Source organism: Heliangelus exortis, chromosome 3, assembly GCF_036169615.1.
Source record: "Heliangelus exortis chromosome 3, bHelExo1.hap1, whole genome shotgun sequence".
Taxonomy (NCBI): domain Eukaryota; kingdom Metazoa; phylum Chordata; class Aves; order Apodiformes; family Trochilidae; genus Heliangelus; species Heliangelus exortis.
The window spans coordinates 38701818-38728623 of NC_092424.1; the positions used below are offsets into that span (position 1 = coordinate 38701818).

General features: G+C 40.4%; 2 protein-coding genes across 11 annotated transcripts in view; one reads left to right on the forward strand and one right to left on the reverse strand.

Moving 5' to 3' along the window:
• Positions 1–26806, reverse strand: part of MACROD2 (mono-ADP ribosylhydrolase 2) — an 870286-nt gene that overhangs the window by 751284 nt on the left and 92196 nt on the right. The window lies entirely within an intron of this gene.
• Positions 7818–20994, forward strand: FLRT3 (fibronectin leucine rich transmembrane protein 3). Its single transcript, XM_071740238.1, has 3 exons — positions 7818–8064; positions 15689–16448; positions 17572–20994. The coding sequence occupies exon 3, from the start codon at positions 17617–17619 to the stop codon at positions 19564–19566; it is 1950 nt and encodes a 649-aa protein (XP_071596339.1). The 5' UTR covers positions 7818–8064; positions 15689–16448; positions 17572–17616; the 3' UTR covers positions 19567–20994.

Consider the following 26806-nt stretch of genomic DNA (forward strand, 5'->3'; position numbering starts at 1 on the left):
TATCAACTAAACAATGTGTGTCTGTCACCTGTTCCAAGTAATTCCCAGATCACGGGGCTCCTCCTCACTTCCCTGCTTACCAGGAGGCCCTGGGCAGACACCAGACAGGGGAGAGCTTCTCCACTCACCACTGCTCCTTGTCATTCTCTTCTGGTGTTGCAGCTGGGCATGGGTAAAAACTGAAGAGGCAATGTTCTGGGAATACCTGGGAAACCGTCCAATATGAACGTGTTTCTGAGACTCGAAGGAAATAGTATGGATCAGCTGAGCATGCCAATGCTTTACAAATGAGATCTCCTTTACATTCCAGAGAAAGTTTCACTGATGAAAACAAGATTAATAATCTGTTACTAGGAAAAGCAATGTGAAAGAATACACATACACCTTAAAACTAGTTCTTTTTTTTTTTTTTTCTGGTTAGCTTCAAGAAGCTTTCCACAGGAGATCCAGCCAGCAGATGCTGAAGACAAGCCAGCTTCCACAGATTCACCCAGATGGTGCTGGTGCAGTTGATTCTCATACAAGACAGGCTTGTGTTCTCAACTGAGATAAAGTTTCTGCATATATATCCTTTTTCTGAGTCAGAATCTCATCAAATGTAACTACACTACTCATGGCCAGGGAAATTTCAAAATCCCTGTTAACTCATTTTTAATCACCATGTCAACTTGTAACTTTCTGCCAACTGATTAACTGCTGCCATGCAAAGCCATTTCTGAAACGCCCTCTCTTGCTGAATAGACAGAATAATCACCCCCACTTACGACTAAACAAATCTGTTCATACAATGTAAACTTAGCCCTTCCTGAGAATAAACACTTTTGAGTTATTCATATATTCAACACTGGCACATAGCCTTTCGTAATTGCAAAGCCAGGTATTACACGAGCAAATCAGCAAATGCCCAGACTCCAGCTTATTGCTAGATGTTAACACAGACTGGGCACAAATAACTGGGGTGGTGCATTTGTCCAAAATAGCATGCTAGTGCTTTGGTTTCATTTACATGCAAAGCGGGGAGTATGATTTTTTTTTTTTTTTTTTTTTTTTTTTTTTTTTTTTTTTTTGAGGTAACAGATCACCACCTAAAGCCTTCACTAGCACTATGTCCCTTCAACTGCTTTAAGTTTACTAAGAATGCTAAATGTTCAAATTGGGTAAGGAACACATTATAGATCTGCATAAACCTTGGCCACTGTAATTCTAGGAGATTAGGCCTTTGTGAAACTGCTGCCTAATTTGGGACCAACAGGAGAAGAAAATAGGAAACTCTTTAACACATAAACAGAGGCCAAAGAAGGACAATGAGGGAGGGAAGAGAGTTCAGCAGAAGCAGCTTCTAATTGCAGAAGATCAGCTCACAAAGAGCTGGAATGCAAACGCTCCTGTGTGGGCTGGATGTGCAGAAGAACAGCTACTGGGCATTGCAGGAGGAGAGGAGGTGGGATAAAGGCAGGGCACATGCAGAAAGCCTGGCAGAGAGAGGCTGACAATGGTGGGAAGAAAGAGAGAGGCGGCTAAAACTCTGGTGCTATTGGGAAGCAAAACAAAATTAAAAGAAAGGACTGGCAGAAAAAACATTTTGCTGGCATGAAAAGCAACTTGCGAGAAAGAACGTGAATTTCAAGCTTCAGTATATAGCTACGAAGAACTAGGATTTATGAAAACTGCATGTAGAAATATAACTGCTCTTTTAGCTACATAAATTGTTTAAACTTCTGCCTCAGAAGAGGCAAAATTCCACCATAAAATCCATCACCAGGGGAACATTAACTTCTCTGTGAAAATATTTCTTTGTCTGAGAAAATCTCATTTTGCGTCAGATACTTAACATGAGAACTGATCTTAATTTTGTGAAGTGAAATCACACTCAGTCAAATAATCCTCACATCTACGTAACTAACACTTCAAGGTAACTTGTAATGTAAATGCACTTATAATAACTTTTTCATATTCTGTTACTTAACTTCCAGCAACCATATTTTTCATCCAAAAAATCTCCTGTAAACTGCTCAATTCCTTGAGTAATGGAGAAAGCAGATTCAATCTTCAAATGCCTATACACCTGCTAGACCCCCAAAATCCAACAGGAAACACTGTGACCAAACAGATGCCTGCTTGGATGCTAACCAGTCAACAGTAGGAGCAGCAAAGTGTTCACAGACAGGCAAGACAGGAACAGGAACATGAACAGAAAGGAGTCATACACACCAAGTCCCTTCCTAACAAGCCACAAATCACAGCTGCTTGGCATAACTCTCTATTCTTAAAGGCCAGCTTTGGGTAGCTGTCACATTAGTGCCAATTAAAGCTCCAAGAGAGGGAGTCCAAGAGCAAAACTGCAGTAGGATTTTTCCTTTTTTTTTTTTTTTTTTCTTTTTTTTTTTCTTCTTTTTTTTCCCACTTCAAAGGGATTAAAAAAAAAAAAAGAAGAAAAAAAAAAGGATTTCTCTGCTACTGAGAGACATATAGAGGAGGGTGTAAAAATACATTTCCTGCTTTGTTTGGCTCAGTATAAGCTGCATCCATTAAAACTTGAATCTGCAAATATAAGAAATATCCCCAGGGAAGAAGAACAGCCCTTTTGTCCTCTACAGGATTCTTCTTTGCATGAACTAGACATTACCAGCAATCTCTAGGTTTTCAAGGCTGTTTTCGGGGAACGCTCTTTTTCCTTCAAGACACTATCGAAGCCATGTCAAGCGTACAGAAACTCTATAGCTTGTAATTTTTGCAAATGAAAACTCCATATTCTTCATTGCTGTGAAGGAGCTCTCTCTGCTTCTCCTAAAAACTTTGCCATGGTGGCTTCATGGTTTGATAACTAACAGATAGAGGAAAATGGCTTATAAATACAAAATGTAATTGGCCTTGAGCAATAGAATAAAACTTTCTTGGTATGGACTTGACCCAGTCAGCTTTCTTAATCCATTTCTGTATGTTCTGTAAATAATAAAAAATTAAATACCTTACTCATAGGCTTTGCAATTTCAAGTACCCTATTAAGTTACTTAATTTTGCTATCAATAGCACATGATCTGATAAGCAAAAGTGCTTATTTGCCTTAGGAAAAACAGAGATGTGGTTGCATCAGGGGTGTTTCTGAGTTGACACAGCTTTCCCCTGGGGCTGTTTAGGAGAGATGGAAAGAAGCACAGGGAGAGAGCACTGAGAGAAGGGAGAGGAATGCAGAAAACACAGGTGCAGCAGTCTAATCTCCTTTACCTAGAGCACAAAACAGTAATAACAATTACAACTATTCTTTCTTAAACACCCCTCTTTTGGGGAAAAAAAAAACCCAAACAAAAAAACCCACTCTTGAGTCCACCTAATTTTAAGCAAGTATTTAGTTTTAGATGCTCAGTATCTTTCTAGCTCTGCTGTGGGCTGACTTGAATGGTGACTTGGGGGTGTTGGTTGATGAGGAGCTCAACATGAGCCGACAGTGTGCGCCTGCATCCCAGAAAGCCAACTGTATCCTGGGCTGCATCAAAAGCAGCATGGCCAGCAGGTCAAGGGAGGTGATTCTCCTCTCTACTCTGCTCCTGTGAGGCCCCACCTGGAGTACTGTGTCTGGAGTTCTGGAGCCCTCAGCAAAAGGACACAGAGCTCTTGGAGAGAGTCCAGAGGAAGGCCATGAAAATGATCCAAGGGACGATGCACCTCTCCTGTGAGGACAGGCTGAGCCAGTTGGGGTTGTTCAGTCTGGAGAAGAGGAGGCTCCAGGGAGATCTTAACTGTGGCCCTGCAGTACCTGAGGGGGGCCTACAACAAAGCTGCAGAGGAGCTTTGCACAAGAGAATGTAGAGATAGGACAAGGAGGAATGGCTTAAAATTAGAAGAGGGTAGATTTACATTAGACATTAGGGTGGTGAGACACTGGCACAGGTTGCCCAGGGAGGCTGCAGAGGCCCTGTCCCTGGAAGTGTTCAAAGACAAGTTGGATGGGGCTTTGAGCAACCTGGTCTAGTGGGAGATGTCCCTGCTCATAGCAGGGGGGTTAGAACTAGATGATTTTCAAGGACCCTCCCAACCCAAACCATTTTATGATCCTACGATTACATTCCCCTTTTTGTTGCACTTAAAACAGAGCTGCTGAAATACCTTAGACAAGGTACTCTATGTACAGACTCAGAGCTGAATGCTGAAGTTGATAGGCATTTATTTTTGAAGGAATGCATCCAAAAGTGAATTCTCATTTTGAAATGGTTCAGGTCATTTAAAGATTAAACTCCAACACAAACCAAAATTAAACTCTAATGCATATTTGCTGTCAAGCTATAATGAGTCAATATGAAAAAAGCTCACAGGACATGTATCATTAAAAAGTTCATATATCATAGTGTCTTCTTTTCTTAGATATCTCTACAAATTAGCCAATGCCTAGCTTGGATTTGGGACAGCCTGTTTTGAAAAATCAATATGACCCAATAAAAGCCTGTAGCTAAAAAACACTAATGTTCATTTCAAGCTATTTCACTGAATATCAAACTATTACTCTCAGCTTTATCTGTAAGAAATCTGTCCTTGAGAAGCTCAAAGAAGCAATGATTCAGTTTCAATGCTTGAAGACAGCTCTCCCTCCCCTGTGCTGAGGATGACTGATCTCAGATTCAATTTCCCATCACAGTCAATGTGTTTGGTTTCTTAACATTTCATAGAACTCCTGCCCAGAAATGTTTATGACTGTGACCTGATTTCCAGCAGGACAAGGTAGATCCAAAACACCTGTCAAGTCCCAGTGAGAGTCATCCAGGTCAGCCCTTGGCTGAGGGAGTTTCCAGAACTGTGATTCTTATCATACAATGAGGGGGTTCAGAAAAAAAAACAAAAAACCAAAACACAACCACCACCATCATTACAACCTTGACCTAATAACACCTTACAAGTATGTATAATAAACGTGCATTAAAACTTTGAAACACATTATGTAGTGTAAGTACTCTGAATTTCCCATCTACCACCTTTAAAACCCCCTCAGCCCATCAAGGGTTAGTTAAGAAGACTGCTATATCCTGGAAAGGTAATTCGCCTATAGGTCTCACAACTTGATTCTCTATGACACTAGCATTAGTTAATTTTATAAACAAAACACAGTTAAAAGACAATTTTAACTCAGAAATTCAACTAAAGTATCTCATTTTATTTCTAGGGTTTGATACATCTGTGTTACACATGCATATTTTTATTCCCCACATCTGAGTAACTGTTATGAAGAAACAGAGTTCTTCCGTTCTTCTGGAACTCAAGGCCCTGAATTTCTGTGGGTTTTTTTCACAAAGAAGATGACAAACATACTCAAGCTTTCGATGTACAGCAGGGTTTTTGTGAAAAGTATATGGAAGACCATCCATATTCTTTAGAAGTATATTTACAGATAGATATTTAAAAGAATACAGTAAAAAAATCTGCTTGCAACAGCATATTAAAGACCTTTTGGTACTCTACAGCAGCTGTGACTTGGTAAAATCTAATTATTTTTCACATGGTCATTGGAATTCTCCAGGAATATTTACTGTAATTTCCAACTGATGCCATCAGCACTAAGCCAGCCTTGGAATAAAAAGGAAAGATAGCTGAATGCTCACTATATGTATCTTTTACAAACATCCCATAGATAAATATTAAGGCTTAGCAACATGGCACAGCAACATAATGTTGGAATCTGTTAACTAATACAACTAAGTCAAGCATGAGAAATACCAAATATATGATGCTTTTGAAAAATGCTTCTATAACCTTAATAGCACCTCAGCTAAAAAAATCTAAAGGATGCCTGCAGCTTCTCAAAGGGCTTTCTGCACCATCATAGCCCACTGTTCTGCCCATACAAGACACTGTAAAATGAAGCATACTCATATTTGTATACCACTCGTACATATGTATCCATACAGCCATGCATACATATATATTTTGAAATGTGTAAGTAATACAGTTGTATATACTGAGCTGATTAGTGCACAGCCCACTGCACCCAAACTATCAATACAGACAATTGTACCCTGACTTTAAGTAAATTTATTATTAGCTTTTACTCTTCTCAGGAAATATTACAACTAAAGTAATAAGGAAAAAAAATTCTTTTTCCTCCTCCTTGAGTAAAATCAATCAAGGATTTTTTTTTTAATTAGTTGGATAAATACAGCATATATATAACTATTCAACGATCTAAATACCAAATACATGACGCGGTGCTCAAAAATCTATTAAAATTTTTCTCAATAAAAGGACAAGGTTTGACACTTTCTAGTTTGTCTGTGTTTGTTTTTGTCAAAAGGCAAACAAAGGGGATTTAAGTATTTAAATGCAACTTTCTGTTGAATCATAGAATCATAGAATCATAGAATCCTAGGGGTTGGAAGGGACCTCGAAAGATCATCTAGTCCAACCCCCCCTGCCAGAGCAGGGCCACCTAGAGTACCTCGCCTAGGAACGTGTCCAGGCGGGTTTTGAATGTCTCCAGTGAAGGAGACTCCACAACCCCCCTGGGCAGCCTGTTCCAGGGCTCTGTCACCCTTACAGTAAAAAAATTCTTTCTGATATTCAACTTGAACCTCCTATGCTCCAACTTACACAACTGTTGGGTTTCCACAGGCCTTAAAGAAGTCAAGCTCTCTTTAGGCTTAGCAGAGCTTGGCCTTGCTGTCTTCTGATAGCAGAAAAAAGTGCAACTGGAGGACAACTGGAGCCAGCAGAGATGGTTTTCATGAGCCTGCCATCAGCTCCTTGTACTACTGAACAAGCCATTGAAGAAGGAGATCAGGACAGATCTGATGCATATGAGAACAGGTCGCTCATGAAGGTAGAGGCTATCTGCCTTGAAAGAAACCCCTGTTTTTATGAAAAATTTAAAAAGCAATAGTGGAAACGCCAACTGCATCTGCCCAATTCAATGCTACCTGTGCAAGTTAGTAAGCTATGGAAAAAAAGTTTAAGTAGGTTTAATGAAAAAAACCACCTGGGGAATATATTTTCTAGCTTGTCTGGTGACTACTGTCAAATTTTGCTGATCTAAGGGCAGAACTTATATTTAAAAGCCCCTAAAGACTGCAGACAGGCCAGGACTCTCTCATCCTCAACCTCAGTCTCGCCGGGCAGGATAAGGTATCTCTAAACGAGCGCCGTCCCGGGTGGAGCATAAAACCCAGGCAATGCTTATCCACTTGCTGATTTTAAAAGGCATTAAGTGCTAATACCTCAGAAAAACTTTAAACCTGCCGACGCTGCCGCTCGCGATACCTCAAGCGAGGTGCGACGGCGTGGCCATTGCTGTTGGAGAGCTACGCTCGGGGCCGTGTGTTTGCAGCGGCTGGGGAGAGCGACACCGATTTATAACTATTTCTCTTTGAAAAACACTTGCACAACTCACAACCACCCCTGATCTAAAGAGGTGGGGGGGAGAAGCGGCAGCGGCCGGGGTTTAACTTCCCAGCGTAGCCCGCCCCGTCGAGAGCCCGACCGACACCGGGGGGAAACTGGAAACGGCCACCGGGGGTTTACCTCAAGCAACGAGGGGGCAACCTCCCCCCTCCCTCCTCACCCAGCAGCGGCACCACCGCCATTCTGCCGGGAAATAGCGGGGGTGTGGAAAAACGAAGAAATAACCACGAAACACCCTCCCCCTCCTCCCCCTCATCTCCCCCAGCCGCCGCTCTTCTCCACCGGGATCCGCCGCCTCCGCCCCTCCCCCTCCCCTGCGCGGCCATGGCGCCGCCTGCTGCGCCCCCTAGCGGCGGCGGTGGGCGCCCCGCCGCGCCCCTCCCCTCCTCTCCCGCCGATCCCTCCCCGCCCCGCCCCGCGGGTGACGTCTCCCCCCGCCCCCTGCCGGATCGGCGCTGCCGCCGCGACTTGAGGGCGCGCGCCGAGCTCCGCGGCTGCCCCGTGCCAGCGCAGCCACCGCACCGCTCCGCGCACCGCTCCGCCACGGCTCCTCTCGCCCCCCGCTCCAGACATCTGTGGAATTTACCGCGGCGGCCGCGCTATAACGCCGGGATCGCCCGTCTCTCTCTCTCTCTTTTTTTATTTTTTTCTTTTAATTTTTTTTTCCCCCTCTGCGCCTCGCAGGTAAGTGCGAGGAAAAAAAAAAAAAAAAAAAAAAAAAAGAGCTTTCTCCGCGGGAGCTGCTGCGCGGGTCGGGAGGGTTGAGGGGGTGAGGAGGTAGAGGAGGAGGAGGAGGATGCGGCGTGAAGTTTGGGCACGCATACAAACACCCACCCACCCCCCTCCTTAGCCCCAGGGTGCGGGCACGGCGCTGCGGCGGGGAGCTGCCCGCTGGCTGCGCGGCAGGGAGCGCAGGTGCGCGGAACGCCGCGGCCAGCCCCGCGGGGGCTGCAGTCGGCCCTTTGCCTGCCTGCCCGCCCACCCATCCTCCGCCGCGTACTTGGGGCTCAGGCCAGCTGCTCCCGAAACTGGGCTTGCGGTGCCAGCGTTGCACCGACCCTGGGAGAAAAAGTCAGAACCCGCTTTCCGCGGGGGCGGAGGGAAGCGCGGAATGGACCCGCGGAGCGACGCCTCCGGGCTCCCTGCGCTCCGCAGGTCTTGGGACCCCAGCCCCTCGTTTTAATGGAGCGAGTTAGGGAGGCGGTGGGGGGAGGAGGTCTCTCGCTACCCTTATCCCGCAATTCTCCCCTGCTTTGGAAACTACCCCCGTCTCCTCCTTGGTGCATGTATTTCCCCCCCCCCAAAAAAAAGACAAGGCGAGCGCGGTTGGTGCTGCCTCTCCTCACGCCCAAAGTCTGCGGGCGAGGAGATGGGGAACAAAATGGTTGCACATACGTTAAAGAAAGAATGCAACAGGCCCAAATTCCCTCCAAGACGCCCCACTTTCCTTGGGAAGAAGAGCTGATGGCTCGTCCTCCCAGCAAGCAGACGGTTCCTGCCTAGTTTTAATCAACTTTTCTGCTGGTTTTGGTTTATTAAGGGATTGTCTACCTGCCTACAAGTGCGGCAAATGCATTTATAAATGGCTCGCAAATAAATATCTCGTCCACTTCTTGGCACACCTCATCTCTCTGTTATTCTCCCCCCGAAAACCATTTCGGGGGGGAGAAGTGCCGGAGTTTTTTTTATTTTCCCAGTTCCCATCCAGCACAATCAGAAGCTGCAACTTAGTTGATAAAGCAAAGCCCGAGTATCCCTGCATTTCCTAGCGCTCATCCCAGCACCACTGCTTCCCAGCATCTGCCATAGCGTACAGCATCCAGGCACAGGTTGCTGATTTTTGGGTTGGCTTTTTGGTTGGGGTTTGGTGGTTGGGTTTTTTTTCAGGTTTGGTTTTTGTTGTTGTTGTTATTTGGGGCTTTTTTCTTTCCTTCCTTTTTTTTTTTTTTTTTTTCTTCCTGCCTTGTTTCCAAGATCACCCCTTTGGCAAATAAAAGCTCTTCTCTTGCACAGACAGTTGCCTTTCTGGCTCAGTCCTTCTCTTTGAGGTCGCCTAAATTTTCATCTCTCTGACCGCAAAGGGGTTTGAGCCCAACCCTGGCGCATCCACTCCCAAGTTGCAAGGAGTGTTGCAAACGCGACGAGGAGTGCGTGTAATTAACTAATTCGTGGAGTGCTGTGAGCTGTGGGTTACTAATTGGGACTGAAGGCAAGTCGCTTCCCTTCTTTCAGGGATCAATTCTGGTCAGTTAACAGAGCACAGCGGAGTATTTTGCACACCAGGTTCACACTGGAACACAGAATTAGTTCACAATTAAATCGTGTTCCTGGCAAAGAGCAAGTCAACTGGATGCATTTTCTTACTGCCACTTCGAAAAAGATGTACATTTTCCATTTCCAACTAGATCCTCCATACAGACAAGAAGTATTTCTGACTTAAAAAAAAAGAAAAAACAAAAAACAAACCTTATGCTGACCCCAATATCTCTGCCTGAAATATACTGCCCAAAAAGATAGAAGCATCAATTATGCTCACCGTCTGTTGCCTGGGGATATGGCGTCTTAATGAACATTTCTTTGAATTAGAGTGAAAAATGCATTTGTCAATTCAACTGTACAAAGAAATGAATTATCTGCTTTAAAACAGAAAGATCAGTATATGTTCTTCTTGTCAATATACGACGCACATTAGGTCATACTTAAGAGATTTCAATGCCCTTCCCTACCACCCTCAAAAAAAAAAAAAAAAACAAACCCAAAACAAAACAAACCGTACACCCTTGAGTTTAATTTACTCCAAAGCATACAATACAGCCCTGTTGTAAGATCAGTTTTCAAATATTTCATCAACAAAAGGTATACCTAGGTTCACAGAAAGCCAATTATCTTAAAATATACTGAGGTTATTCTAATCCTTCTATTCATGCTGCTATCAAGCTTTTAGGTTTAATCACTTCTTAAAACTGCAATTTTTTCCTGCCTTCTGTGCTCCTCCTGTGTTCCAGGATCAGTGACAACCTTTGGCATATATTTAAAATGTTGAGGTTTTTTGGTTTTGTTTTTTTATATACCCATACCATTTTATTTAACTGGAGAACAACCAGATAAATACTGTAGTTAGTACAATCGGCATGAGAAATAAGATTCTGAAAACTCTATGAAAGAGTGATTCTTTGGAATTTATTATTATTCACCCTCCTTTTGAAGCTGCCTCTGTTTTTCTCAACAGGAGACTTTATTGTAATTAAAGCAGAGAAAACTGGACAACAGCAAAAAACATCTGACTTGTGGTCCTTAAAAGCAGTTTTTGTAGCGTGTACCACCCCCCAGTGGGCAAAAAAACTCTGTAGTAAACTCACAGCAAGCTCCAGAAATGAAGTCTATACATTTTACAGCAAGAACTAAAGATGCATTTCTAGGTTTGGGTGGGTTTGGGGTTCTTTTTTTTTTTTTTTTTCTGTTGTGTGGGGGTTTTTTTTCTCTTCATTTTCTTTTGTAACCGGTAGCTGAAAGTAGAAAGGTATTATGTAAGGCGATGGTGAGAAATCAAAGCAATTGCTGGAGTTTGCAAACTTTGCATTGCAATTATTTGAAGTGGCTTCAGTTGGTAGATGGCCATCTTTGTCTCCTAGCAGGAAGCATGGATGCTAATGGCTAGTTATTTCTGAAGTTTTTTTTTTCCTTAATCACTTCAAAGCACAGGAACGCACATAAGAATTTATATGTGATTGCATACATTTATTTTTAATAAGTGACCAAATAGCACTCAGGGCAGGCAGGTTGGAAAGTGTTCAGTAAATATATTGCATCATCACAAACTCCGTTCTCCCTTTCAAGAGCTGTAAGAATTCGAGCATTCTTCACAGCTTCACCCTATTTCAAGTCTTATATTTTGAGGAGCAAATTTAGTCATCAGGAGATGAGCAAGCATTTATTTTAAAAGGGAGAGAAACAAAACTACAGAAATTTAGTTCAGTATTTCAGTAGTATTTTTACAGGCCTGACATTTTGTGCCAGGAGCTCCCTATCAGGTATAATTCCACCTAAACTTGTCAAAAGGGAAAAAAAAAACCTGATTTTACCTTGAAACAATGGGAGCATTTGTTCTCCATTCTTTTATTTTAAGCACCGGCAAGTTACCTCAGCAGCAGCTCACAAAAGAAAAACCTAGAAGCCATAATTGGCTAGACTCAAAGAGCACTAAAACACCAAACAAAAACCCATTGCAAAACACTCCCCCTCAAAGTGCTTTTTGAACGTGCAACCTTTGCAGAAGCAGAGTAGTCAAAACAAGGGAGTGAGTGGGGAATGGATCTTTTCAACCTAGCATCTTCAAAACCAGGAGAGGTTTTAGAAGTAAACTTCAGAAGATAAAAACCTGGTTCATTTTTAGCCTCTACAGCAAATACTGGTTTTGCTCACCTTAAGCACGGAGTCACACTTTTATTCAGAATCTATTTCTCAGTCAGTCACTTGCATTTGAGGGGAAAAATGACACCAAAATTTGACTCCCCCCCCCCGCTTCTTTTTTTTAAGACACGAGTTAGAACTAGTAGGATGAAAGCAATATTATAATTCAACTACTACACACGGGTGGGGGGGCAAATAAATTTTTCTACAAGTAAATAAAGCCTTCTCCAACAGAATTTTAAAAAGCCAAACCAACAAATTTCACGAAAACAGAGACAGAACCTGACTGAAGGGCTCACTCTCACTCAACAAAATCCTTTGCATTCTTTACCCCTTGTAAAGACAGCTAGAGGACCTTCTGCTTGCCTAGCACCAAACAAAAGACTGGGGCACCTTCCTGAAATATGATGATCGTGGAAATTGCAGCTCCTAGACAGGGTGCTTAGAAAGCAACTTGCTGTGACTATCAACTAACTGAGTAATACACTGAAGAAACTAAAGTACGAGCATTGTTTTAAGTGTAGATTGGCACTTAAGAACTTTTATTCTTAAAACAAAAACAAAAAAACCCTCGGTGAAGCTATTTAGGAGGCAGCATGACCTTTGTAAACGGGTAGTATATGCAGTAGACAGACTTCACAAGTATTTTAAATATAATAAGCACATTTTATGCTTCTGATGCATCTCAGATTATAAGCATACAGAGGTAATTCTGGAATGTAAGTACACTGGTTAAGCAAAATTTTAGGCTTATCAAGTGTGCATATTCTAATGTTAATTTGAAATTATACCCATCATTTATAACCTAAAAGTATTGAGCTGCTTCCCTGCCCCCTGTAACTTTGATGGTTAAAAAGAAACCACTGAACTACCCAAGTTCCTGCTGAAGAACACAGAGGTAGATTAGAAATTCAAATAAGCATTGTGTGACCTCCAGTAAGGCAGGTCTTGATTTTATTCATGTTTTATCACAGCTTGGAAAGGACAGATCTTTTTGGCACTTTTTTTTTTTTTTTCCTTGTTAGGAAAAAAACTCAAAACAAAACAATACAAAAAACTTCTCAACTTTTCAAATATGCCAAGACAGGAGAGGGAGTGTAGGCACACTCCATACCTTGTAGTAAATGCAGTGTTCTCTGATACATTTTTCTTGTAAAGTCTCACTTTGAACGTTTATAAAAAATGATGTTCCCCTGCTTAGCTGTGCCACAGTGATAACTGCATGTGCAAGATTCAAGCATTACTGCTATCTGTAGTAATACAATTGCTCACACAATATCCCAGGAAAAGTAATTTAACAATGCAGTTCAGCAGAGTTCATGAAAACATTAAACTTGGAATAATGATAAGCTAAAAAGCTCCTGTTTAGTTACTCCAATGTTACTTCAGTTACAAAAAAAAAGTCTTTTTTTTTTTTTTTTTTTTACTTTAAAAATTAATTTCAGCACAGTCTGCTCTGTTCAAAAGCAATGGCTTCTTTTAAAACCATGTGTCCATGAAGCCTCCCAATTTGATGCTAGAGAAACCTGGACACAGTGCCTGTACCAGCGGGGGTCACTTTGCTTTTCATCCTGCCGGATCAGCTATAATGACTTGATGTCAGGGAATATTTAGAGACAGCTCAAGAAGGGGAGAGTTGGAACATGGCAGCAGGATTCCCTTCTCTGTAGTCAGATCACTGGAGCCTTTGATATGCAAAAACATTGTTTTCAGCTATGGCTTGAGATATAAAAGGGAAGTTCAAGATATCAAACAATCAAAACCTGAAGAAACCTATTCTAAGTTTAGAAAAGGGAGTGGGGGGTATAGTCTTAATCCACATTTTTGAAACAGTATCATCTTCTCCAAAGAGACCTACTTTTATTTTTTTCTCTCTCTCTTGTTTTCATGTAATTTTGAGAGAGGGGATAAAAAAAAATTCCAAGAACTTAATGAGCTTTAGTGCTTCCATTTTAATCCTACACATTACTGCTGTTATAATAGCGGCAATAAATGAAGGGATGACTATCAAATGAAGCAAAAAGGAAACAGTTTATATGCTAGAAAGGTAAAATAAATGAACTTGGTTTCTCAAGTGTGCATATGTATATGTAATATATGCATATTAGAGCCTCTGTTTTGCTTAATACTAACATTTTTTACAGCTCTAAAAATGTTTTGGGTTTTTTGTTTGGTTTTTGTTTTTGTTTTTTTATAAGTACTTGTAGCCTTCAAAAGCCTACTTAAGAAATTTATAGCATTTTTATTACAAAGCTGTTGCAAAGTTTCAGGAATAGAGCCTGAACTTCTGTACCCAAACACTTCAGTAACACAGACGAAGAAAACTGGACCCTGCTAGAATATGGAGCCCTTTGTTCCATTTTACAATGATTGCATAATTTACCCAAATTACATAAGTTACAAAAATGAAAAAAAACCTAAACAATTGTGGCCATGTAGACACTGAGGTTTTTTCCTTTAATGAAGCATACATTAAAATACTTATTATGCCACAATGGGAGTCTCTCATTTTAAGTTACTATTTTCATTACAAACTGCTGAAAACAAGATGCAAAACCAAAGCTCAGATAAGTACAAAAGCAGCAGCATCAGGAGGGAAGAGGCTTTGCCATTCCCTCACTGGACAGCCACACCATCTCTTAAGTAGGGGGAAGTGTGTGTGTGTGTGTGTTGCTGTTGTTTTGTTTTTCCTCTTTAATGGTCAACTTTTTTCTAAGAAGAAGAGTATTATGATTTGTATCTACATCAATAATTTTGTATCATTGCCTATTTCCTGTTGCTATAGGAATATGACTGATTTATTTAATGATGGACCTGCTTCAAATTGCAAAAGGCAATTAAAAACAGAGACTGTTTCTGTTTAGGTGGAATATTTTATGAAGGACCAGTAGCTACTGTAGTTAAGCTCCTAGGAAGAGGCAGCTAAGCAAGCATTACTCAGCATGCTGTTTCTTCCTTAGGATTGCACTCAGTTCTCTGGACAATGTGCAGGTATAAAAGGGACAAGGCAAGAAAATGTTAAGGTTTTTTTCATTTCAGATTTAACCAGATGCAGTGCTTACATGCTCTCAGGGAACACAGGTTTGGGATCTCACTGGATACTTTCTGCAGTAGTAGCATGTGGTAGCCCAAGTTTAAAATAATATTCAGAAAACAATCAAATAATTAGGAGTTCTTCAAGAAATAGAGTCAATACTGAATTTTTTTTCTTCTTCTTTTTAATTAGAAATATCAAATGGGATTCTCATCTGAACACCAATTCCACTGTGCAAAGTGACAAACACAGTGGCTTTAACTAAAATTTCAGACCGCAAGTTAAACACATTTCATGGGCAAACCCCACGTTATGTGTCTGTTGCCACAGAGCTGATGCAGATCCCTATCTAGTTCCTAATTCAGAATTCACATGTTGCAAATGTGAAATATTAATACCATATTTTAGCAAAACCATTTCCCATTTGATCCAGTAGCCACTGAATTAGCTCCCTTTACATTTAAAAGCAAGGAGAGCAGCAGCATCTACCTCAGTTTACCAAGAACACAAATCAAGTAATGGCTTTCGCCTCCTCCAGGGAGGCAGGGCTGGCATTTGTAATCTGATGAGAAGCATCATTTTCAAATACTTCATTACTGTCTGTCAATTCAGGATTACTTTATTTGGTACTGAAAGAAAGGAAAATATAGATCCAGCAAAAAAATGCAGTAGTATGAGACTAACTAGCAAAGTCTTTTCATTAAGACCTCTTTATCTTGCCAAAATTCCAATATTTTTGGGAAAAAAAGATGTGCTATTCAGTAAGCAGGGGATGTAAGTAAGTAGGGGATGCAACACAATTCTGAATATTCATGTACACTGGCTGTTATTAATACCGTTTTTTGTTTATTTTTACTTTCACAGGAAGAGCTCAAGGAAAGCTTTAAAAAGGGAATTTTCTGGGAAGAAAATAATATTTTTGGTGTTCTGGCTTTTTTTTTTTTTTTTTTTTTAATGAAGAAAACGATCTGAATTGCCTGATGTTTCTACGGTAGAATAACCTGCATTCTTGCAGCGCAGGAGGAATTCTTTCCTGCATTACAAATCTGGAAGACATGTTGAAAAGTGAGAGTCGGAAAATGGTTCTCTCAAAGAGGTGTGGATGTATCAGGATGTAGCTGCTGTACAAAGTTTATACTTGGGTAATTCTGGAGAGGAAGAAGCAGCCCCTGTTGCTGACCTCCTGAAGAGGCTACCATCCTTCAAGGCTCAGCATAATGAATAGTTCCCATCACGCGGCCCTGAAGTTACCACCTCTGACTATTACACTGCACGGAAGAGTTTGTAAGAGCTACAAAGAAATTAATTCCTGCTAAAGGCATTAAACCAAACAAAAGAGGCTCTTCATTCACAGACTTTACAGGAGGACAAAAATAGAGGGAAGCTGAAGCTTTTCTACGCCCCGGCCTGGTGTGCTTATGTACCATGATAAATCTTGGTTGGAATGCTCATTGAGTATCGTGCCAGGAGCCAGGAAACACAGACCACGGAGAAGGACCATCTGAGTAAACACCGTCGAGAAAAACAACAGCTCCATGGAGTAAACCGTAAGAGTGACTTGTGAGAAGGACATTCTTTTACTGGATATCCTCAAGCACAAAATTTACTCGTACCTTTAAATACGGTAGGATCAATATTAATTTATTTCCTTTTTTGTGCTTCAGCGAATAAAGTTCAATTAATTTATGAACCCACATGAGAAAAGGTCATGACACTGCTTATTGCACAGGTCATCTTGCAGAAGTTCTCACAACCCTAATTGCAATGGTAATTGAATTATGTTGTCTTAAAAGCTATAAAAATGCTAATTACCTGAGCTCAATGTACAAACACAGTACCAGTGCAAAGTACAATTTCAGTCTCAAGAGTTAATTTATATTATGCTACCCTGCACGGTTTGAACTAATAAGATGGGAAAATGTGGTTAAACCTGCCAAATAGCCTCTTATTAGTGCACTGCTTAGTAAGATGACTTCTGAGAACGGCAAATATTTAAACATGAAATTAAGCATGTAATGAAATGGACTCCATCCAGTCAACTAGAAAGCCATAGCTCTAACACCTATGTCAGGTTGTTAGCTACCTACCAGTTGTAATGTTCACATTTCTAAGCATTCTAGATTGGAAACTAAGAAAAGTAAGCTGCTGTATTACTAAGATACACACCATGATGTTGAGCACTTGGGAAAACTTGAGAAAAAAGCGTTTAGCTAGCCCTGGCTCTTTTGTCTGCATTTAATGCTTTGTCATTAGGATTTTTTTGAACCTCCAGAATAGCTAACCTTGTGGGTTTGGCAAAGGTTTTTTCAAGTTCATTTAAGGGCTCCTGAGGTAGTTAGCTGGCTTAGGAATTACTTCTTATCTTTCAGATATAGAATGATTTACTTGAACTCTGGTGTGACTTCAGCTCTGTACTTATCTGGTATCTGTGAACAAAGATTGTCGCTACACATGAAATGTGAAGGAATCCTTAGAAGGAGCCTTCCTGCTTAAGCAAAAGAATTCACACACCAGACATACTTGATTTTATTATTTTTGTTTACTGTGCAGAATAACCTGTTAACCTAATTGGATTAGTTGAAGTAGTACAGTTACTGATGTAAAGACAAGAAAGTAAGACATGTCTAGAAGCTTGAATTTTGGTTTAATACATGTGTTTCAGATGTATTCTGTGATGTTGAAGTTGAATTTTCACTGCAGTTTCTTCACTGATGATCTGGATAATTTTGTTTGTTTGGTTTTTTTAGATTGTTGAAGATCAGAACTGTATACAAATCTCATCATTCCTGACCATGATTAGTGTAACCTGGAGCATCTTCCTAGTTTGGACTAAAATAGGGCTGTTACTTGACATGGCACCTTACTCTGTTAGTGCCAAACCATGCCCTTCAGTATGTCGCTGTGATATGGGTTTCATATATTGTAATGATCGCAGTTTGACGTCTATTCCTACAGGAATCCCAGAGGATGCTACTACCCTCTTCCTTCAGAACAATCAAATAAATAATGCTGGGATTCCTTCAGAACTGAAGAACTTGCTTAGGGTGGAAAGAATATATTTATACCACAACAGCCTAGATGAATTCCCTACTAACCTCCCTAAGTATGTTAAGGAACTGCATTTGCAGGAGAATAACATAAGGACCATTACTTATGATTCACTTTCACAAATTCCTTATCTGGAAGAACTGCATTTGGATGATAATTCTGTTTCTGCTGTTAGCATTGAGGATGGAGCTTTCCGGGACAACATCTATCTCAGACTTCTTTTTCTCTCTCGAAATCACCTTAGCACCATTCCCTGGGGTTTGCCTAAAACGATAGAAGAGCTACGCTTGGACGATAATCGCATTTCCACGATTTCAGAGTTGTCCCTTCAAGACCTTACAAATCTAAAACGCCTTGTTTTAGACGGAAATCTTCTAAATAATCATGGATTAGGGGACAAAGTCTTCACGAATCTCGTCAATCTTACGGAACTGTCGTTGGTCCGCAATTCGCTCACAGCTGCCCCAGTAAATTTGCCAGGAACAAATTTAAGAAAGCTTTATCTTCAAGAAAACCACATCAACCGTGTGCCAGCCAATGCTTTCTCCTATCTACGGCAGTTGTATCGACTAGATATGTCCAATAACAATATTAGCAATTTACCTCAGGGTGTCTTTGATGATCTGGACAACATAACTCAGCTGTTCCTTCGCAACAACCCTTGGCACTGCGGGTGCAAAATGAAATGGGTACGCGACTGGTTACAGTCACTGCCTTTAAAAGTGAACGTACGTGGACTGATGTGTCAGGCTCCAGAGAAAGTTCGTGGAATGGCTATCAAAGACCTCAACGCAGAGCTGTTTGATTGTAAGGATGATGGCATGATCAGCACCATCCAAATCACTACCGCGGTACCAAACACGTTATACCCGGCCCAGGGACACTGGCCGGTTTCTGTGACCAAACAACCAGACATCAAGACTCCCAACCTAAATAAGAACTACAGAACCACAGCGAGCCCGGTACGCAAAATCATTACAATATTTGTGAAATCCGTAAGCACGGAGACTATTCACATCTCCTGGAAAGTTGCACTACCGATGACTGCTTTACGGCTGAGCTGGCTCAAGATGGGTCACAGCCCTGCCTTTGGATCTATAACTGAAACGATAGTTACGGGCGACAGAAACGACTATTTGCTCACAGCTCTTGAGCCAGAATCACCGTACCGTGTATGCATGGTTCCCATGGAAACCAGCAACATCTATCTCTCCGACGAAACGCCTGAATGCATTGAAACCGAGACGGCCCCTCTTAAGATGTACAACCCTACCACGACCCTCAACCGGGAGCAGGAGAAAGAACCTTACAAAAACTCCAGCTTGCCCTTGGCCGCCATCATCGGCGGCGCGGTGGCGCTGGTGGCCATCGCGCTGCTAGCCCTGGTCTGCTGGTACGTCCACAGGAACGGGTCCCTCTTCTCCCGGAACTGCACCTACAGCAAAGGACGGCGGAGAAAAGACGACTATGCCGAAGCAGGAACCAAGAAGGATAACTCCATCCTAGAAATCAGGGAGACTTCTTTCCAGATGATACCGATAACCAACGACCAAGTGTCCAAGGAGGAGTTCGTAATACACACCATCTTCCCACCTAATGGCATGAATCTGTATAAGAACAGCCACAGTGAAAGCAGTAGTAACAGGAGCTACAGAGACAGTGGTATTCCAGATTCAGATCATTCACACTCATGATACTGAAGGACACAAAAGACTGGTTTGGGTTTTGTTAGTTTTTTTGGTTTTTTGTTTTGTTTTTTAAAGAAAACGAGAAAAGACTGACATAACAGTTGCTGTTCTACTGCAAAACACTGGATTAAAAGACTGACAAAGCAATGTACTGTACATTTGCCATATAATTTATATTTAAGAACTTTTTATTAAAAGTTTCAAATTTCAGGCTACTGCTGCGATTAATGTAGTGGGGATACCTGACCACAATTCTATATTTTAGTATTTTTTAGTAATTTGTACTGTATTTTCCTTGCTAATATTGAAGTTACAGACCATTTAACTTTTGTGTTCTACTGAGTAAGATGACTTGTTGACTGTGAAAGTGAATTTTCTTGCCGTGTTGAGCAGTCAGAACATTCATCTGAGATCCTTGTAAGTGTAAGCACAGGCCATTTTTCACTTTGGTATCAATAAAACAATGCTGAACCTGGCAAAATCAGGAAAAAAAAGATGTGGTTGCAAAAACACAGAACTTTCAATGTTTGGTCTACTAAATCTGTAAACCAGAAAAATATTCAATAAACAAAAATGCGTGTAGTAATGGGCAATATCAGCTGTCTGGATATATCCATTCAAGAATGGCGAAATCCGATTTAAAAGAAAATAATTGAATCAATGACATGTATGAGACTGAAGCTGTTGATATGTGGGGAAGAAAAATTGATTCCTGGAAGAACACTTTATCGAATTCCTAACAAGGAATTTAAAAAAAAATGCAGTAGGCTTTACAAACCAAGGGGGTGGATACAGTTTAGGGATCGATTTCTGGTTATCAAAACCAGTGGTCTGCTTATTGCAGAGAGAACAGTGATGGATGGTCATGGGCATTTGGGAGGCAAGTGCAGGAGGACATTGACAACACTTAGAAGTGGCTTTGAACAGTAAAAGGGCTGAAGTGCAGTTATGCAAGAAAAAAATAAAATTAAAAAAAAAAAAAAAAACCAGGACAAAAATGAACCAAACCAGGTAATATAAGCAAAGTCTCAACATCTCTAGTCATGAGAATAAATAGACAATTGGGGAATACAGCTGTTTTAAAGAGTATATTCAAACAGTATACAGGTATGTGTTCAATATACTGCCATTACAGTCAGGAATACTGCCCATTACTGTCACAGTTTTTCAGAAATTCCTTGGTAAATCTGTAAGGTAACATGTTGCTTTCTGCCTTCCTACTGAACTACGAGCTATTTCATGTTTAAACCCCAAGCCACTCTTTGTTGCCATAATCATTTGTTTCTTCAACTAAAAACCAAAGTGCTTTGTATGCCCTTTGGCCAGTCTTGTATGTGCCTTGATCCAACGCTACATGTATCAAGCTTTTAAAATCTAAAGAAAAAGGAAAAAATAAAATACCCATTTTTTCATACTTTACTTAAATATGAAAAATACTGGTCTTATTGATTAATACAGTTGAAAAATTCATTCTAAATAATGCTGCACCTCTGCAGTGCACTGATAGAAAAGCTACTCGGAAGCTACTAACTACTTTTCAGGTAGCACTTTTTGGCTTCACCTTTTTATTTGATCAATTTGACAGTATCACACTTGCAGAGTTCCTTTTTATTAATTAGTTGGAAAACAAGTTTTCACAACTTAGAAGTCTGTCAACAGTGAAAGGGAGGGAAGGCATGAAGGAGCTACAGCCCTCTGAGGTGACTTTTTTTTTCCCCCCCAGCAGAAATGGCAAATAAAATACTCAATATTTTGAATGATATCTCATAAAGATGGGATGTATACCAAATGCAATTCAATTTCTAAGAATTTCAGCAGTGCTTGGCCTGTCCATTTTCCTAAGGGTCACACAGGATGGAACAGGAGAAGCAAATGCAGAGACAAACACCAAGATTGATGGTTTCAGCATTCAACCTGCAGTCTTCACGCCAGGGATCCATCTATCTGCACAGACCCCAAACTTCCAGTAACACACAGTTCTTACCGACCTCATTTTCCAGATATGCTCAGGGACTTTCCTCCCCAGACCCAGTGCCATGGTAGTGTTTCCTCAACCTCACCTTCAAAAATGCCTCCTTGCAGTTCCTGAGCAGTGGAGGAGCCCCAGATGGAGAAGCAGCAGTGCACTTCCCTAACAACCTCACACAAATCACATCTTACCATGGTGCACTGATTGCATCCAATATGCCAAAAGTAACAAAGGGGTACATTATGGTAAATGCCTAAATGCTCAGCCCAGCATAGTGTACTAAAAAAAGACTTTATTTTATTCTATTTTCCTAGCAGGTACCAGTCTAGGGAAGGGGGAGAAATCTAACACTTAGGCATGTGAAGCCTCATTACGTTCCTTTGCAAAAAGCTTCCCAAACAGTAAGCAGGAAAGTAAAAGCAACACAGATGGAGAAGACAGACTTGTTTTTCATCTAAGCTAGCATACAGGGACCTCTTTTATCAGAGATTCACTTAATGGCTGCGTCACTGGCAACAGATTACTAGGACATTGCCATCAGCTCTCCCGTAACAAACTTAAATAGATTTTGCTGGATTTTCAAGCTATTTACATGAAATCCTCTCCCCTTGCTGACTCCAAATTTGTGTTTTGATAGGTGTAAAAGAAAACTGAGGTGTAAGAGTACTCTTCCCACTGGCAAAGGTAGCCCAGTGGTGATACATACCATCTACTGTGTCTCGGGTTATGCCACTCAAGGGTCATATAGGCTATAAAGAATTTGCCACTTGAGGAGGAGATAATTGCATGTTAATCTTAAATATGAGGACCTTTCATGTCAAATTTATGTACTGTGAGACAGATCCAGAGCAACTCCAGCAGGTTGGCTCAGTTATTGCTGGTTCATCTCCACCAGAAAGAAGTTAAAAAGCTGGAAAATGATTCAGTCCTCTGCAGAGAACCAGGCCAGTTTTGCAGGGATAGCTGGCATCCTTCTTCCACAATAATGTCCATGGGAAAAATGCCACAACACACATCCAGGATCTTCCTTATGTTCTAAAGGAACTTTTATGCAACATGCATAAAATTATTAATATATTAAAATGTGTTAACTTGACAAGATTTTAAACTAGGCTTTTATTTTTTTCTTTCAGTGCTTACAGAAAGTTCTATTCTGCTCCATGCTATGCCCATCTCTTCAAGACTCTTCTCCTTACCAGAGCACTGCAGATATAGCATGCAATGCTCTCTAGCACCATGCATAAATCTGTTCTATTGGACAGTTGCACATGCAGGCAAATCCGATTACTACATTGAGCAGTTTACTCAACACATTTGTCAAAATAACATTAATCCACATCAAATTTCTCTCAAATATTTTTTTAATTCCATGTTATTTCAGTGTACAGTTCAATATTCAATTATGAAGCAAGGAGTGGAATTTTTTTCAACGTAGCCTAAATCTGTGTGCAGAGTTAATTTAATCACCATCCTCCATATTAAAATACTATGCCAAGTATCTTTTACATTCTTTATTATTGCCCTATCCCCACTCCCCTCTTTTTTTTAAAAAAATATTTATATTTCTATCCTGATTTGCTCACAGTTCTTCTTCAACTTGGAAGTAAACTAAAACAACCCTGGTGCTTCAGAAACCATATTCATTTTGTCTCACCTTGGTACCTTCAAGAACTAAATTTGCTTCATTTGTAAGCTATTACTTCCTAACTTTGTACAACTGCCTGAAATGCAACAACTGTTGGGTTTTTCTTTTGTTTTGTTTTCTACTGGCTTTAACCATTCCAGTATCAAATTATTATGGTCTTGGAACAGTTACCATTTCTTCTGCTAATGAAGTAGCCAGCATGCAAACTATATTGTGCCAATGCTGTACATATTGAATGTAGAGCAGCAAATGCAATAAAGCAAGAGCAAAAGTAATAAAGCCTTATTTGCTATTAAAATAATTTACTGATGACATAAAACCCACTAATCACTTATATAGACTTCTCTGCTAAGTAAGAGGATGCTATTTTGCATATTCAGTTGCAACTAAAGTTGAGTAAGATCTTCAAATGTGACCTGGCAGATGTCATCTGCCTGGATTTACCAAAAAAAGCATTGGTTTTGGAGGGTATTGGATGGAACCGTAAGTAGCACAGGCACTCTCTGCCTTCAAAACACCTTAATCTTTTTTCCAAACCCATGTATTTTTTTTCAGCATCATCTTGTGATTGATCTTTGTTTAATTAACTGTTTCTTCCCTGACACCTGAGCAAGACCATAAGCTTCCAGCCAGCACGTACCACCAGTGAAATTTGGTTTTTAATTTTTTTTTTACAAAGCACAAAGCTATTCCATAACTGAGGAGTTTCTTCTTCTGAACTAGTCAGGAGCAGTTTAGCCAGAAAGGAAAACACCATTGGCTGAATTAAAACATGAAAACTTTACACTTCAAAGCATTTTTTTTTTTCTTTGGAAATAAATATAATTTGGGGGGTGTGGGAGTAGGAGTCCCACCCTTATGATTAAATTAGATCCTTTTCAAGCAGTCTGAAGGTAAATACGTGACACAGGTACCAGATTCTGGATACTACTGCTTTAAAAGATATTTAAAAAAACCAAAAAACCAACTATGTGCATCTGATTTTATTAATAGCTACTTCATTAAATAATTTCCTGCTCCTGTCTACATAAAAACACTCAAAGAACATGGACCTCTGTGACAGAGCATCTAGCTCAAAACAAGCACCACCTGTATTTTACCAGCATCGGTAAAATACCAGCATCGGTCATCAAGCAAGATGCTAATTTTACAGTGGTCTTTAAATGATGGCTGGGGAACATTCCTGCCCTAGGGGGCAACCAAACTCTTGAACAAAATGGGTGTGAGAAGAAAGAATCATCCTCTGGATTATCAGTGGTCTAAGGCAAAAGTGCACAACACACCTTTTGTAAACAGAGCAAATGCCCCTCGTGCATGAAAGTTTTAAGTGTCCTACACCTAAAACTTGCAGGCCAGGACTGCAGACATTTATTACCCAACTTCAACTGCTTCTCAGAGCCCCTTTGTGTTCTCTTAATGAACACGGTGTAGAGTCACGGTCTGAAACCCCTCAAGATTAACAAAATGAGCTGAAAACACCTTTTGAAGTCTGAAGCTGGACCTTCCACACTTAGCAAGAGTACTCAAAAAATTAGTTATAAAAATAGAAGCATCTTAACAGGGCTAATTAAATAATCTGACTTGTTCAAGCTGGTTCATAGTATTCATATAGGCTGATACTCTGTCCTGAACAGCCCTCTTAAGTAATCAAAAAAAGGGAATGGATCGTTGCCAAGCACTAGCACGTGCTCCTGTCCCCCTTGTGAAGCTTAAGGAATATCTATCTATAGATGCAGCCATGGAGGGTTAAATTGTTCAAAATCAAGGGAATGCATGATGCTCTTTAATCATTAACCATGGGAACATAATTTAAGGCTGGAATTCTGCATATATTATGCAGAGCTTAACCTTTAATTTATGCAAAATATTTTTTTTAAGTGATTTAGATCAGAAACTCACATCTGCTCTATTTAATACGGACTTCATCCCGTGATCTTAGCCCCTGATAAATGCCTGCTAGCCTACTGGCTTCCTTCATTAGAATTGATGTTTTCTGAGGGCCTGGGGATTGGTTTTCTTTAGTTTAGGGGTTTTTTTCTTTTTAGTCTTTGGTTGTGTGTTTTGTTTTGGGGGCATTTAACTGTTTTTTGTTTGTTTTGGTTTATGTTGTTTGGTTGGAATTTTGTTTTGGGGGGGGTGTTGTTTTTTTGTTTTTTTAACTAAGAGGTGTACTTTTAGTTCACTCCAAAACCTTCCATCTTCTTTAGATAAAAAAATGAATAGTTTTATAATTAAACTGAACACCTATCCCAAATCAACACATATTTAAAGCAAGTGCTGATAGGGCAAAATCTCCCCAAAAATTTTGCTTTCCCATCTCTCCTCACTAGAACTCAGGAAGAACCCAGGAGTAAAACTTGAACTCTTGCTTTTCTTGCAAGAACTGCATTAGGGTAATGAGAGCAGTTTTCATCACTTCAAGGTTTCCTATTCAAAATTTGGGACTTTTTACTTTTGAGATGCACAGGAGCAGCTGTATTTATATACACAGTTATGGACTAGAAGCAGAAATCTTTCAGTCTGGGTGATACACAGCAGGCCATGTAAAATATCTAAGTCTCCATCCAACTCTGAGTCTGCTATATTAACACTGTTTCCTAAACCATGAGAACAAGTATTAGCAGCTCATACAGCAAGCAAGAGAAAGCATCTTTACACTTCATCCCCAGCTACATCTCTGTATGTATAACGTGGCGTTACTTCAGCCTCCTCACATCTAAGTGTTGTTTTTCCATGGATTCAACAGTCAAGTAAACATATATTTAATTTTTTTTTAGAAAAGGTAAACACTTCTACCCAGGAATGCTGATGTTCTGACAACACAGGATTTAGGCAATTACATTATAACTTACACCAGAAGTATATGCAAAACCTAAGCCTGTATAAACACCACGTGCTTTTTCTGATGGCATGTATTATATGCTCATCCCCTATTTAAGCTACCTTAATCAGAAACAAGTTATTTGCACTGCACTCCACTAACTGGAAATAAACTAGAAACTCAGTCTAGTTCTACACAGCCCGAACAAAAAATCACGAATGTGGTCAACAACAGGATCTGGAGTTTTTTGTTTGCTTATTTGGTTTCAATAATCTTCACAAGTCTTGAAGATGCTTATTTCTGAAGCATGACATGAACAGTTTGCTGCCTGCAAGGAACAGGAGCTCATTAACAGATAGAAAGCCACATATGGGGAAAGTGCTGACCCAGCACATATACATCCTTTTAGGGCACTAGCTGATAATGCAGAACCTCTGTGCCTAATGTCTTTAAAGCAATTATTTTAAGAACCTCTCAATGGCATGTTACCTGCTTCATCCACTACAACATTTTAAATTTCTCCCTAATACAGAAATGACATACAACATTCTAAAAACAAAAACCAAGGAAAAACCTCACAGTATTCCCAGGTCTTGGAAGTTCTTTTGGTAGCTGAAATCGGGCACTTGGCAGCCAAATGAAGTGAAAAGTCAGGTACAGGAAAATGCCATCTGGAGGGCTAAACTGCTGACCTCATGCAATTTCTTCAGATAAATGAGGAAAGGTGTTGATGGAACTCCACATAGGACAGGAGTAGCTTCACTCTCCCAAATACATACCTCGTGGCTTTTCACTACACCAAAATTTTTGT

Excerpts from the sequence above, each read along its gene's own strand:
- FLRT3 (XM_071740238.1), top strand. The coding sequence starts at position 17,617 with ATGATTAGTGTAACCTGGAGCATCTTCCTAGTTTGGACTAAAATAGGG.